Source organism: Notothenia rossii, assembly GCF_949606895.1.
Source record: "Notothenia rossii genome assembly, chromosome: 1".
Lineage (NCBI taxonomy): Eukaryota > Metazoa > Chordata > Actinopteri > Perciformes > Nototheniidae > Notothenia > Notothenia rossii.
The window spans coordinates 11,042,799-11,055,916 of record NC_136912.1 but is presented as its reverse complement, the minus strand read 5'-3'; the positions used below and the strand labels follow the sequence as shown (position 1 = coordinate 11,055,916).

The following is a 13,118-nucleotide window of genomic DNA, read 5'->3' as shown; positions in this document are numbered from 1 at the left end:
CTGTGCCGCCTTCGCATTCCTCTTTGGCCTACTGATTGGACATTGATTATCCAAAGGAGATGAATTCACCTTTGAATGAATTCAGACTCTCATAGGAGCTTGCCTCTAAATGCTCACAAAAGTTCTGCTGTGATTGTTAATGGGGAAGCCTGACATGCTGGTTCAGTGCATTGTGGTTAGTGCTCAGGTAAAACTTCAGTGCATTTTAAACAGGTAAGCCACCGTCTTTTGAGTCGCAACATTATTTCAGTTGTCAGCATCTTCAGAGTTTTCTGTTCAATTTCATTGGTTGTGCTCAGGTAAAACTTTAGTGTTGTGTACACTCAACAAGCATAACATTCTGAGCTAGGAAGATTTAATGACATACCAGACCTCCCTTTTGCCTTTGCACACCTCTTTGGCCTACTGAAGTCAATGCACATTGATTATCAAACAATGGGATATCCAGAGTTGTTTCTGTTTCTTTTCATTGTTTGTGCTTAGGTCAAACTATGATGTATCGGCACACTTAAACAGCCAATCATTTGAAGATAATGTCCTCTTTGCCTTTCAAAAAGACACTTGTGGTATTATCAGTAATTTCACCAGCACCTCTACGTTCTGAAGTGGTTGAGGTCCAGTAGAATTATTATTATATTCGGTTAAGGAAAAACTTAGTTTGAGCATATAGTTCACTGGCAACAATATTTTAATGTCACAGTACGCGCACACACACACACACACACACACACACACACACACACACACACACACACACACACACACACACACACACACACACACACACACACACACACACACACACACACACACACACACACACACACACACACACACACACACACAACTTACAGCTACAGTAGTACTTTTACTGGGCTCCACAAGAGGAATGACTTTAAAGCTAACTTTCATCAGTTATTTACTTAATTGTAATTAATTATTGATAGTTACCTTATATACAACTACAGCCATTCCTTGATTTATAAAGAAACAGTTGTATCGGACTGAAGCATTAACTGTATTTTTATTTAACATGCTTATCTGTGTTGGTTGAAGATAGTAAACGCTGGCATTAAAAACACACAAACTTTCATTGTTTGCCTGACAGGAATATCATAGTTCGGTAAACAAGAATGAACAATTTGAAAGAATTCAAAACACAGCTGCAGCTACATCATTGTTTTTATTGATTCGTAAAGAAAACCTTTAATCTCACTGAAGCATTTACTATATGATTATGATTATTCAACAACAGTATCATTGTTTTTTGGAAGTAGAATATATATACTGTATGTATATGGCATTGAAACAAGAATTTCATTTTTTGCCTCACAGGAAAATCATAGTTAGGTGAACACGAAGGTCCAAGCTGTCTGAAATCTTGTATAAACTTGAAAACCTTAATAAAGTCAACAATAAAAGTGTACAGCTAAACAGGTTATTGAGCGCATGCACATGCAGAGACTGATCTGATCTTCATGGCTAAGGTTTTCAGGCCATTGTTCCAGCCCTTCCACGAACTCCAGATAACTTGAACGTTTTCATATGCGTTGGCAAGCCCTTGAGGTGCGTACAGACCGGTGGGGTTGGCAAGAAAGCATGAATTGAACCAGAATCCACCGAGATAATGCTGAGCGCAGTTATTCTCCCACTGGTCCTGATCTCTGTCAAACGTTGTGAACTTCATGTTGTTGTGTGGTGTCAAACTGTCCACTAGAAATAAAAATAAAAACAAACAAACTTGAAACCCAGAAACACTTATTTTAATGCCAATGTGTGTCAGTGGGTAATATATTTTATTTTATATTTTTATAAATGACTAAAATAACAATAGGTACAGCAAATGTATGCCTCTTAAATAGTGGTCGAATGTAACAGGGCACATTTGTATTTAAGTTGAATATTAAGGTACTTCTATGTTATGTAATTTAATAAAAGTGTTCTAATATTGTATTTCTCACACGTCCAAATTGCAACACTTTAGTCCCCCAGAAATACCCACCAAGTATCACCAGACCAACCTTTCCTCACACTTTTTTTCATTGCATTTTTAACAAATAATAATAATAGAGGACATACTAATTATTATTTACAAATATTTTATTCACAAATTAATATGGTCGGACTCAAACCCGTACTTTAATAGATTCGTTATTGAACCTGAACAATATGGCACTTTAATGGACAATATGTAAAGCAGAAAAAAATTGCAAAATATATTTATTTTTTAAAATGTGAAGCTTTTTCTTTTTTAAACAAAAGAGGGGGGGGGGGGGGAGGGGTTCTACCATTACTTTCTTCCCGCATCGGAGGAGTAAGCTGGTTCTGTCCCGAGAACATCTCTACAAGGTAAAAGTTATTTAAAGTTATTTAATGTCATCAAATGTTCGTCATAGTTACAGGTTATCACAAGACGCATTGTTTGCAAAAAGCAGAGTTCACATTTTTTACAACGAGCAACGTAAATACAGCTGTCAATTTGTAAACATTGTCATTCACTGGCGTTAGCTAGGATAAAGCCATGAAAATCATAAGGTGAGTTTATATTGATTGACTTGTGTTTAGCGTTTTTTTATACTGTGAGTATTTGTAGAGCCTAAGTCCGGCAGTTGCTTAATTTACAATATTTAAAACTATGAACCTTGCCCAAAGTTATGCACATTAAGCCGAGCTCAGTGGGGAGGGGGGAGTCATAGCTGATGGATGAGCTTGCGGCATGTTTGCATGTCTATAGGCTACGTCTTGTTTTAAATTATTGTTTCATGTCTGCTGTCAGGCGGTGTAGAACTAGGCTTGTTTGAGACAAGCGAGACCTGCACAGACCTGTGCAATTTCGATCAAGTAGTATTAGTAGTATCTAGTGAATACACTAGATATACACAGCAGCCTGTGAGCAGTATGAACAGTGTGTATGCATATGCTAAGATATATAAAGTATGAAAACGGTAAGCAGTGCAAGTATAGTATAACATATATAGATATTAATGTCATGATGATAAACATTGTGGAACAATTATGAAACATGTGAAAGGAGGGGGCGACGTAAAACTGACACAAAACAACAACAAACTTTTGCCGAGCGAATTGGAGAGTTTCATCACCAACACGTCGTAAAAACCAACAATGAGCGCTCAGCTCGAGATACCAGCGAGTCGTTTCCCATCAAGCATTTCGCTTCCGCAGCCCGTGGAGAGGAACTGCGCCGCCTCGCCGTGCCTCGCTCTCTCTCTCTCGGCTGCGGGCGTCTTTATCCCGCGAGTTTTCAACGTCTCATGTAGGCGAGCCTCCAGAGCAAGTCGGACAAAATGACTAACCATCATGCAACGCACTAGCAAGACGTTGATCGCAACTGCGCAGGTCTGCGCAGGTCTCGCTTGTCTCAAACAAGCCTAGTGTGTGTGTGGGGGTGTGTCCCGGAAAGCGACACTTGATACTGGAAAATGGAGGATATTAATGATTGTGTTACATTTTAGCAGCGGTGCACATACCGTGAATATGGGGGATATGCCGGACAGATCAAGTAAGGGTTACGATCCACCCGCTGTGAAATGAACTTATCTTCCATATTTGCCGTACACTTATGTTTACGGAAGTTGAGATGTTTCTCGGTTGTGATTGGTCGTTCCTCCTCACATGACGAGCGGTGCGCGCTGCTGCAGTGCACGTCTCCATTGAAACCAATAGGCTTGTTTGAGACAAGCGAGACCTGCGCAGACCTGCGCAATTTCGATCAACGTCTTGCTCGTGCGTTGCATGATGGTTAGTCATTTTGTCCGACTTGCTCTGGAGGCTCGCTCACATGAGACGTTGAAATCTCGCGGGACAAAGATACCCGCAGCCTTGAGAGCGAGGCGCGGCGAGCCGGCGCAGTTCCTCTCCACGGGCTGCGGAAGCGAAATGCTTGATGGGAAACGACTCGCTGGTATCTCGAGCTGAGCGCTCATTGGTGGTTTTTACCCCGTGCTGGTGATGAAACTCTCCAATTGGCTCGGCAAAAGTTTGTTGTTGTTTTGTGTCAGTTTTACGTCGCCACTTCCATTCACATTTTTCATCATTGTTCCACAATGTTTATCATCATGAAATTAATATCTATATATGTTATACTATACTTGCACTGCTTACCGTTTTCATACTTTATCTACAGTATCTTAGCATATTCATACACACTGTTCATACTGCTCACAGGCTGCTGTGTATATCTAGTGTATTCATACCCCTCACTGTTTATTTATCATTCACTTCATTCTATATTTCATTCTGTAGATTGTGTACATTACTTTTCACTTTACTGCTTGTTGCACTCCTGGTTGGAAGCTAAACTGCATTTTGTTGTCTCAGTACCTGTAATCTGTGCAATAACAATAGAGTTGAATTTAATCTTGAGCAGAAACAAATGTATTTACTTAGTATATCTGACATTAACAATTAAACACATGTGTGCATTCTTTATAAATGCAAACCGAGTCAAGCCGACTCCGGAGGTGGCGGTATGCACCTTAAAGTTGTTTGCAATCCGCCAAAAAAACCGAGAGAAGAAGAAGAAGAAGGCGAAGCAGCAGAAGAAGAAAAAGAAGAAGAAGAAGCCGACTCGGAGCTGTCCAACTTCAGGCGAGCTTTTTGAGAACTCCCCTGGCTGCGATCGGCTATTCTCGTCTACTTTCGAGGCGAGCCGCAACGCGTCTCAAACAAGCCTAATGGAAATGAGCTCGCAATGCTGATGTGTATGGCTCCGTACAAAGTTGTACTCATTGCATTAGTATAGGTTACTGTAGCTTTTTACACTGGAGGCGCCCATATCGGCCGAAGTCGGTTCATATCAACCTAAAGGTACATAATTAAATGGTAAATGTCGCCTTTAAGGAGCAGAACATTTGTGTTTTATTTGTGTGTGAATAATGAAATAATTCAAATAAGTTTTTCTGTGATAGGTAATTGGTGTGGAGAAGATTGACCTCAGCCTTGTTTTGAACATTGTTCCAAAGGCTTTGTAGTAAATGGTGAGTATTCAAATGTTTTGTCTGATTTACTTGTGAAACTTGATCTTTAACTAATTGAAAACTGGTATTAGTCTGACAATTTCTGAATATTAATTCATAACATTTACATACTGCAAACATTGCAGGGATATACACATTTTCTGACTTATTAGGCAAAGGTTATTCAGAAAGTGAGAGGCAAAAGCCAAACATTCTGCGATAAAGCCTCCTTCACAAAAGTGATAATGTTTTGTTTGTTGAAATGTATATAAGGTTGTTTCTTATATGTAGTCTTATATTACAGTAATACTTATTTTAAGTCGCTTTGGAAAAAAACGTAAATGAAATGTAATGTAGTCTAACCTGGTTGTTCGTACTTGATATAAAAAGTTATTCTCACTATGGAGCCAAAGCAGGAGTAATGTGGTCCCTTTTCCGTGCTCTGGTCAATACATTTTGAATCAGCTGAAGCAACTTAACTGAGTTTTTGGTACACCCTGATAATAAAGAGTTACAATAAGCCAGCCTTGAAGTAACTAGTGACTAGTTTCTCTGCATCGTTTTGAGGCAAGCACACAACTACAATCATAACATCATTAGAAAATGAAATGATTTCATGATTTTTATGACTGTGTTATTTTGTTTTCTTTGATAAATGCGGAGTTTAAGCACATAACAACCCTGCCCCTCCAATCAAGATTTCTCTCTCAGCTGGATGTGCTATCTGACAAACTTCTGAAGGTTTTTGAGAAGAGAGGAGGACAGATAGGCCAGCGTCTGAACTGTATTATGTCAAACATGACTCAAGTAAGAATTCATTTTAAGGAAATTATACATCGAGTCAATAGTGTACACATTTCATTGAGCAAAACAGATTCTTTATTTTCTTATTCCTCTTCACTTAGGTTGATGATGTCGATTTAGGCCGGGATTGTCTTCTCAAGGGGCTGTGTGTGTACCTCAATGAGAGAGTTTGTGGTCAGTAGAAGTAATATTTGACCTTTTGATTTTTTTCTTGGGCTTTAAAATATGTATTTATTGAAACACCACATAGTATATAGCCAAAACCCTAAAGTATGTGAACATCCCTGTTTTTTGTTTAATAGCCAGCCTACACTGAAAAGCTAGAGGGCTTTTAATTTAAAACGGATACAGGAAATGAAAAATGTTTTATCAGGTCAGACAGGAGTATATCAGATAACAAGGAGGCTTAAAGTACAGAAATCTGACAAAATGTATTTGTTAAACACAGGGACTTAGTAATGGGTATATATATGTATTGATTTGTTAGATCTCACTCTGTTCCTTTTTTGACTGTGCGCTCTGCAGGCAGAATATGAAGACGTCATCCTGCGGTCCATTCGGGGAATTACAGTGGTACTTTATGTTGTCAAACACAATTCCACCATGAGACCAGAGGACAGATGAGACCAGAGGACAGATGAGACCAGAGGACAGATTGTCCTGGAAGGCCAACAGGTACTAACTGATGTGGACAACATTGCATTAGCTGCTACCATGCTGTTTGGACTAATGTATGCAATGAACCTGAACTACCCCCCTAAACTGAAGTGCACGTTCGAAGTGCTCCAGCAAATGTTAATGGAGCTAGACGGCAACATGCTCTCCAAGAAAGCCCAAGCGTTTAAAAACAAACTATTTGAGTGAGCTGTTGCCATGGACCATTGTGCACTTTTACAGCATTCATACTGGACTTTCATCGATACAACTGTCTTGCACTTCCTTTGCTCATGCTTTTTGCTTGATTTGCATGTTTCAGAAATGTGGGTTTTTCCTGGGGTCATGTGTTTTCAGAATGTACCACTTGTCATGTGTTGCAGAATGTACTAATTGCGCTACTTCAAAATGTCAGTTCTTGTTTTTATTTGTAAGACTTTCTTTAGTGCATATGTGGTGAGAAACCAGGCCATTATTATACTTTCATGTATTTTTCCAAAGCAATGCCATTGCTTTTTTGCATTAAAGTGCCCTTTCATATTAGCAGGTTACTATTTAAATAATGGATTTTCAAGAACATTTCCTTTTTTCGACTAGGCGTTGACATTTTCTGTTCAATGTATTTATTAATTCTCCTGGGGCTGCATGATGGAAAAACCAAAAGCTCATCTGGATGTGTGGTGGTTGTCAATATTGTTTTATTTTTTGAGAAAAATACATGAATGTGGCTTTAACAGGTACAAATGAAATATACTGAGTATATTAAAAGCCTAAAATGAACATTAAAAAGTAATGTTGGTTAAACATAGGGTAAATGAATATACCTAATATTATAGGAAATATTCACATTAACATAACAATTTAATGTTTATTTGACATAACATAGTTGTGTGTCTCTAACATAATGGAATAGTTTTGAGTACACATGATTTTAATATGTGCAACGGGCAAATCGCGGGCAAAAATCCCTGATTATGCGATTAAACATGCAGGGTTTTTATGTGATTTTATACGGTGAAATTGCGGGAAGTTGCAAAATATGTGGAAAGTTGCGAAAAAGAATAGATGTTTTTTAAAATATTGGGCTGTCTTATTTATTCTCTCTCACACACACCCTGCCACTGACGTGAAACCCCTTTCCTATTCAATTAAACACATTCAATGTTTATTTATTGTAAAAGCAATGGGGCTATTTGAAACACACACACACACACACACACACACACACACACACACACACACACACACACACACACACACACACACACACACACACACACACACACACACACACACACACACACACACACACACACACACACACACACACCTCCGCCTCATTCTGTTTTCATTTACTCGTTCGTTATCTGACCAGCTTCAATTTTGTAGGCTACTCACTTCGTTTCTTGTAGCCCTCGAAAGGGTTTTGGAGGTTGATGCCTCGGTAAACGTGAGTTGTTTGGCTTTCTTGTCCGCAGCAGCAGAAAGCATTTTCGAATGTTTGAATGAATCAAAGTGGGTCGTCACCGTCGATTTTCTCTAAGACGTATGCTCCAACACACAGTTGCACGGGGTGCAGAATAGTTTCCCCCCACTTTCGTGAAAGACATCGGGGTACTGCTTTGCCCGGTCTTTAGCAGAAATGTTCATCGTGTGAGTTCCACACGTTCACTCTACGGTCTTGTTTACCTTCTGTGATGCGCGAGCTGATGACGTCACTTCTTCATCATCACTACTTCACGTCAAGAAGAGTTAACTTTTTTTTTTCTCAACTTTGTGTGGAAAAATGCGGGGATTATGCGGATTTATGATAAATATGCGGCCTTTTAAAAATCTGCGCCATTTTGCTGATTATGCGGTAAATTCTGCGATCGCGTTTTTCTGGAGGGTCTAGTAAATGAATATACTTAATATTAAAGGAAATATTCAAATGAAAATAACAATTTCATGTTTCTTTGACATAACATAGTTGTGTGTCTTTAACATTATGGAATAGTTTTGAGTACACATGTTTTTAATATGTGCAACCGATGTCCATGTTAAAATCATGTGAATCCAACGGCCTTTTTTTTTTTGGTGCAGCACCTCTTTTCACCCTCTGTCTGAAACCAGAGCCCAGTCTGCTCTGATTTGTTAGCTGACCGGCTCTGTTGTGATTGGTCAATTGCTTAGAGATGTCCCGCCGCTTAGCGTAAGATCGCGTAAGATGCGTTGGAAAGTTAGACAATACAAGCAAGAGTGTTACGTAGTGATGTTACGTAGTGATGTCACTATGTTATGGAAGGAGTCCAATGGAGGCATTTAAGACATGGGGGGAGTGTGGGAGAGAAACTCCCTCTGGAGGGAGCTTTGGGAATTTAGCCCAGACCATTTACATGCACAAAAAACTATACAACGCTAGAGGAAAGCGGAACCCCCCCTCCAAACAAATATTAGGGCCTCTTTAAACCTACATTTCCCAAAGTAATATCCACACAGTAATCCTTACCTGCGTTTCCACCAGTGAATTTGCCCAGGTGAAGTTCATAACCGTGATTCTCAGAATCGATGGAGAAGGAGGAGTACTTGGCGTCCGCCTTCCCCCCCTCCCAGTCCTCCATGTCGACCCGCAGCTCGTTCTCCTTCCTCAGAGTCAGCAGGAGGATGTTTTCCAGGCCTTAGGAAAGGAACAACAAATTATGTTAAAAATAATAACTTACCATTAGTTAACCTCTTTAACCCTCAGATCATCTCATTTAAAATTATACTTCACTGCCCAAGGAATTATATCAGTAAAAAAGTAAAGCCAAGAAACCACAATGTGAAGTGTAGCAGTGTATGAGATTGGAATGTTTTTCTTCTTCCTTAAAGTGGACCTATCATGCTATATTGGAAAAATATATTGTAGGGCCATACCAATACAAAACATGTCTGTGAAGTTTTTTGCTTAAAATACCAAACAGTTCACCCATTGTAGCCATGCCTCATACTGCTCATACCAGAGGTGGGACCAAGTCCTACATGTGCAAGTCATGAGCAAGTCTCAAGTCTTGACCTACAAGTATCAAGCAAGTCCCAAGTCACTGTGGTGAGAGTCAAGCAAGTCAAGTCAAGTCATTGCTCAGGTCAAGCAAGTCAAGTCAAGTCATACGAAATTCTGATGAATAAGCCCAGTTTCCGCATTTAAATCAGTTAAAAGACAGTGGTTATGAAAATGGATTCAACCCACACTATGATCTTCATTACATACACAGTTAATGATTTTAAATCTAATTTAGTCCGATGAAAATCATATTAGATTCATATTAACCCCAGAATTGTAGACAATATAGCTAGGACTCAAAAAGTCTGTTCAAAAAGGCAGAATTCCAGATAAGAAAATCATATATAGCATTTGCCATTACACACATTTAATTACAATTTCTGTTAACCCTAGAACCGCCAACAGCGTCAGCACCTACATAGATATAATTTTCAAACCATTTAATTTGTTCCTCTTCAAAATGTCCTTATAAACTAAGCAGGACAATTTAAAACTCACTTAATTGGGTTAATTTAGAAATGGCTTCAGTTTATCATCATAACAGATCAAAAAGTTCAGATTCATTTTACAATAAATCAAGGAATGATGCACTTCTACAAACAAAAACAACATAATGAAAACATTTAAACAAACTACTAAAAGTAGATGAACTACATTATTCAAAAGTTTCCAGTAACTTAGGGACGAATGAAGTTGGATGTTGTGGTGGTCCTGTCACTGATCTTTATGCTGCAGACCCTGCATACCGCTGTTCTCTTCTTATTAGCGTCATCGACAAAATAATCCTTGAATCCAAACTTAACTATTTTTGGAGTAAAGCTAGCCGATGCCATGTTAACTGACACTCCTGCCGTCTAGTGGGTTGCCAGGTTTGCGCGCATGGCGTTATAATCACGTTTTTCGAAAAAACTAAACGTAATATCCCACTACAAAAACAAACGCAAATATTTAATTTTAAGAAGGCAAGTCCTTTCAAGTCATCTGTCTCAAGCTTAAGTCAAGTCTCAAGTCATGAATACCAAGTCAAAGTCAAGTCAAGTCTTTTATCAATGTTAGTCAAGCAAGTCTCGAGTAAAAAAAATATGCGACTCGAGTCTGACTCGAGTCAAGTCATGTGACTCGAGTCCCCACCTCTGGCTCATACCCCTCTTGTTCAGCCCTGTTAGAGAAACGCGGATTTTGGGTCCTTAGCTTGAAAAAAAAAAAAGAGGAGGCGGAGCTAATGCATGATCAGAATTCTACCGGAGATAAAGTTAAATTCTGCTGTGATAAAACGCCATCCTGTTCTACACCACATCAAAGATTATTTCTGAAACAGTATGGAGCTCAAATGCTTTTTCTCTTGCGGGTTTATCACAAGGTGAGTTCTTTTTTTATTTCCTGCTTTTTAAACACATGTGCTCTTCAATACAAGTTAGCTCTGAGTGTTAGTGACGCTTGCTAATGTAAACAAAAATGATATTGCGCCCAAAACACGTCAGGCATTGTTTCTGATAGCAATTTTCTGTTGGTCCGCTGCCGATTTGACGTCAGATCGGCAGCAAATCTGTATCCGCTCGTTGTACCCCTGTTTTTAAAAGATTTGGGTAAGGAGGAAAGGAGAGAGGGTTTTATTTTCTGACGCTGAGTGAGTTCTCCGACGCACCGGGGACACATATTTATGTATAAAAGACATCACAAAGTGCATTTTGCATGATAGGTCCCCTTTAAGCTAAACATATAGTATCATATATGGAGCAAAGCCTGCAAGTTGAGGCAGTCACAGGGGCCAGTCAGTAACGCTGACCTGGGACCCCCCTGTTACCCCCTTCAAAATAAAAGTTTATAATATTACCATTTATTGGCTATAAGGCTGGCGCAATAAGCGGAACTAATGTAACTCAGCATTGTAGTCAGACCCCTTAGAGCAGTACACCGCCACTGGCCATGCAGGATAAAAAACAACACTTGTCATCTCCGACCAGAGGCTGTTCCCTTTTTACTTCAAGTAAGATTCAAGCCTGGACATAGAGAGACTAGAAATCACAGAAACCGCAGGATATTGTTGCTGTAAAGTGAAAGAAGAGAACATTTCACCTGGGATGCAGAGACCCGGATGTTCAGTAGAGATTGAACTGTTCAGTGCCTTATATTCAGTGTGGCTGCAAATACTGTATAAGTAGTTAAATTAAATTGTACTCACCAAGCCAATATTCTCCTGCCAGGTTCCCAAATCCGGCCTTATAGTGACTCCAGGGCCTGTAGAAGCTTTCAGTCCCATCCATCCTCTTGAGAAATACCTGAGAGGAAGAGTAGGAAGAAGAGTGATACAGGATAATAGGATACCAACATGTTGTACTCCAATAACTACATCTGGAGAACTTTACAAAGTATGTTGACCAGTGAACAGGACTGTTGGTTCCGATGTCAATTATGGAAATGAGAAAGAAAAATCAAGACAAATTATTTGTTGTACTCTTGGAGGTAGCATAAAAATCTGAAAGCAGTTAAGACAAGTCATGAGTTCCCAAAGCAGGTTTACAAGGTTTAAGAAAAGAAAAAAGCACACAGTCGGAAAAAATCTGATATACTGACCGTCCATCTGCCCCCGTCAGTGTTCATGTCACAGTAGACTTGCAGGGGAGTGTCGGGACCCCCGGGGAAGATGGTGAACACCCCACTGGAGCTTGTGTTGTCATGGCAATAGATGTCATTGCAGTCGATGGGCAGAAAATCCTTTGAGCCAGTGGCAGCTGAGGCTAAAAACCCCAGAAGAGCCACGAATAATGTCACCTGGATGCAAAAGAGAAGAGATTTTAAATACCTACAGCACCTTTTGAAGTGATTTCCTGCACAGATTTAAAATGGTAATACATGAGTTTTTAATGGTTATTAATTTGCTCAGAGTAGATCACGTTTGAGACAGCTCCAAGTATTCATGCTTGTATTGATTATCAGGAGAGGACAGAGACATTTAAATATATATTTTTGTGTGTTTTCTTACCTGAAGCATCTTCATCGTGGAGAGGAAGGTCTACGCTGAGTTCACTCTGTTGTTTGAGGTGACTCTTGTTTGGAACCTAGCATTTATACAGAAGGTGCATCACGTGTTTTTGGAAGTGCGTGACAAGCTGTGTTATTTGATAAGGTTTATGATTATAGTTTGGTGCAAAGCCATCCATATAACTAAAAGAGTTGCAACAGCGGAAGCCCAAAATGCTTGATCGTCACGTGGTTCATGGAGACTCAGATAGTTCCCGGAAGTTCGTGGCGGGACCATTTTAATTTGAAGGAGATAGAACTGCGATGTTTGGTAATTAGTGGTCAATAAAGGGTTTGATTTGCAATATTTATACAACATATCGATATATGTATGTGGTTACATCAATATGTTTTTGATTTTTTTAAGTAAAATTCGCTAATATTTGAGGATTAAGATAAGAGACTTTATTGATACAAATGTGGGAAATGTTTGCATTGCAGCAGCAAAAGATAAGGCATTGTACATTAGAGAAGTTAAAAGACTAGAAATAAACAATCCAAAATGTAAACATCTCAAATAGAAATAAAATAGCATTAAAAAAGTAGAAAATATACATAGATAGTGTGAACAGCTATTTTACCTGCATTGTTAACATATACATGTTAGGCTAATATTGCCTTGGTTAGAGAGCCTGTTGATG

At 39.2% G+C, this 13,118-nt stretch overlaps 1 protein-coding gene and 1 long non-coding RNA gene across 5 annotated transcripts; one reads left to right on the top strand and one right to left on the bottom strand.

Annotated features, from left to right (window-relative positions):
- Positions 1 to 1,164: 1,164 nt before the first annotated feature.
- On the bottom strand, positions 1,165 to 12,534 carry LOC307030153 (microfibril-associated glycoprotein 4-like). The gene is made up of 5 exons (XM_079666421.1): positions 12,440 to 12,534; positions 12,031 to 12,228; positions 11,639 to 11,735; positions 8,923 to 9,090; positions 1,165 to 1,713 (listed from the first exon to the last, which is right to left on the bottom strand). Exons 1-5 carry the CDS (start codon positions 12,452 to 12,454, stop codon positions 1,439 to 1,441), a joined length of 753 nt encoding a protein of 250 aa, XP_079522547.1. The 5' UTR covers positions 12,455 to 12,534; the 3' UTR covers positions 1,165 to 1,438.
- LOC307030169 lies at positions 3,881 to 7,561 on the top strand. 4 transcript variants are annotated; one of them, XR_013805565.1, is made up of 5 exons: positions 3,881 to 4,827; positions 4,929 to 4,997; positions 5,675 to 5,783; positions 5,882 to 5,954; positions 6,306 to 7,561. It is a non-coding gene; the product is annotated as an uncharacterized lncRNA (long non-coding RNA). The 4 variants fall into 4 exon arrangements; XR_013805566.1 differs by having other exon boundaries at positions 5,640 to 5,783; XR_013805567.1 differs by lacking the exon at positions 3,881 to 4,827 and having other exon boundaries at positions 4,876 to 4,997; positions 5,640 to 5,783.
- Positions 12,535 to 13,118: the final 584 nt, after the last annotated feature.